Source organism: Octopus bimaculoides, chromosome 9 (assembly GCF_001194135.2).
Source record: "Octopus bimaculoides isolate UCB-OBI-ISO-001 chromosome 9, ASM119413v2, whole genome shotgun sequence".
Lineage (NCBI taxonomy): Eukaryota > Metazoa > Mollusca > Cephalopoda > Octopoda > Octopodidae > Octopus > Octopus bimaculoides.
The window spans coordinates 41114472-41117005 of NC_068989.1; the positions used below are offsets into that span (position 1 = coordinate 41114472).

The 2534-nt window shown below is 39.0% G+C and overlaps 1 protein-coding gene across 1 annotated transcript in view; it reads left to right on the forward strand.

Moving 5' to 3' along the window:
• The first annotated feature begins 687 nt into the window (after positions 1 to 687).
• LOC106872661 (uncharacterized) overlaps positions 688 to 2534 on the forward strand; it is a 73548-nt gene continuing 71701 nt past the window's right edge. Inside the window, exon 1 of the mRNA XM_014919724.2 lies at positions 688 to 1108. Within this exon, the coding sequence (XP_014775210.2) occupies positions 808 to 1108 (301 nt within the window). The 5' untranslated portion in view covers positions 688 to 807. The remainder of the gene's footprint in view (positions 1109 to 2534) is intronic.

Consider the following 2534-nt stretch of genomic DNA (forward strand, 5'->3'; position numbering starts at 1 on the left):
GTTGCAAGGTTAACCCACAGATATCCACTGGAACTGAGGGTACATGATATTACCTTGGAATTTATTCACTTCTCTACCTTCCACCTACTAACAACATTGTGGTCACCCTAATTCTACGCACGCACTACAACACCTTTTTTCTCCCTTCTACCCTTCGGTCCACCCACTATTGTATTGCTTTCTACCTACCCTCTATATGAGCCTCTTTTTACCTTTTATTACCAACCACTACCCACCAACTAGATTACTTTACAGCCACCCTCTACCCCCATATACTTCTTGATCACCTTCTACCAACATCTTATCCATTCCTACGTCACCCTCTGTCTGGCCACCCCACACAATCATCATCATCACCATCATCATCATCGTCATCTTCCTTTTCTACCCTCTACCCAACCACCACCACAACAACAACAACAAGTAATACACAGCAACTAATCGTTAGGGTGTTGACAATATTGATAACCTATATTCCAATCAAAAAGAAAACAAAAACACAAAATATTTTTCAGATAACTATTATTCATGATATTCTCAAAAATGAATTAATCCACCTTGATTAAAAGAGGTTTAAGTGGCTCAAGTTAACGTTAATCTCTGACCAATGAGATTTTTGCTGCGTTCCTCAGCATGTTTCAAAGCACTTTGCAAAATGATATTCACAATGTCCATTACAGTGGATAAGTCAACAAGGAATGACTGTCAATATCAAACTTTGGTGCAGTAACTATTAAAGAATTGAATTGTGTGCAAAAATTGAAGAAAATAATTGTGTGAAAAAAAGAATTCTTTATCTCATAAACAATGCATAGCACTCGATGGCTAATGATAATTGTTTTAGTCTGTCTCCAACCGGTGCAAACTTGGTGGCTGGGTAAAGGCCGTAGTAAATCTCCAAACAAATGTTCTTCTAAACGAATTACTTCATGGTCTGCCTGCACACATAGATGTGGAGATATTTCTAGAAGACAAGTAAGTGCCTCTTGCACAGATCATGGAAACAGCTTACAGCAATGTGCTTCAGTCTGTGGAATCACAGACACCAAAACATCAAAAGCATGTTATCCGAGTGGATGCCACTCATCACAATATTGTTGTCCAAATCGTGAGTACTCATTACATTATAATGCTCTTAACATTTTCTTTCTGATTTCAATAACACTATGTAACAAGGTCTTTGTCCTTGGATAGAAACTGTTATTTCCTACTTACTTGCCCTGAGAAAGTATGAAAAATGGCTAATATTTCCTTCAAACTTTGCTTCTATTACAGTTATTCAAATCCTCAAAAATACCTCTCAGCACATGGCTATAATGATCCCTCACTACTCCTGCTCACAATCAGAGATGCCAATTCTGTCAGCCATTAAGGGATATGCTTAAGTGGTTAAGGTCAAGCAACTGACAATCAAATATGTGGTACTAAACCGAATATTTGATATAATATAGGTGCAGGAGTGGCTGTGTGGTAAGTAGCTTGCTTACCAACCACATAGTTCCAGGTTCATTCCCACTGTGTGGCACCTTGGGCAAGTGTCTTCTACTATAGCCTCAGGCCGACCAAAGCCTTGTGAGTGGATTTGGTAGACGGAAACTGAAAGAAGCCCGTCATATATATATATATATGTATGTGCGTGTATGTTTGTGTGTCTGTGTTTGTCCCCCCAGCATCACTTGACAACCGATGCTGGTGTGTTTACGTCCCTGTAACTTAGCGGTTCGGCAAAAGAGACCAATAGAATAAGTACTAGGCTTCCAAAGAATAAGTCCTGGGGTCGATTTGTTCAACTAAAGGTGGTGCTCCAGCATGGCCACAGTCAAATGACTGAAACAAGTAAAAGAGTAAAAGAGTAATGATATTTCTACTTCAACAACTCAGTGCTGAATCTGTCTGAAATGTAATGGAAAATAGGTCAGTTTCAAAATATTGATATCCAGGTCACAAAAGCAAAGTTTGAAGGGAATAGTTGTTATTTTGTTTGATTTTTAGAGAGAAGCAAATAGGAAACAACACTTACTGACCAAAGACTAAAATAAAGTAAATCTCAATCCACAGTGCAGCACAACCATGGTCATGTGTCAAAAAAGCTTGCTTCCCAATCACATCGTCTCAGGTTCAGTCCCACTGTGTATCATTTGTACACGTTCCTGTCAAGACATCAGGTGCTCTCGGACCCCACACAGCTGATTTCCTTGGCAAAGTCAAGATGACAGCAACTCATTTGAGAAATGAGCCCTGCAAGGTGGAATGGATGTTGCAAGTGTCACTGGCCATTCTCCATGGCAACATCTTTGCATTTATGTCTATGAGGCATGGCTGAACATACCATTTGGACTAGAATGTACAACCTGTTACTCCCTCCCCTGCCATCCTTTGTTGCTTAATTCCATCCCTCCACTTTTCCTTTGCTTTGTGTCCTAGGTGAAGTAATTCTGGCAGGGGTGGGGTGGATCTTAATAATTTAATATTTTATACTTTTAATTTTTTTTTTTTTCTTTTCTTCTTGTAAAAAAATATGTTGTTAAATAAAA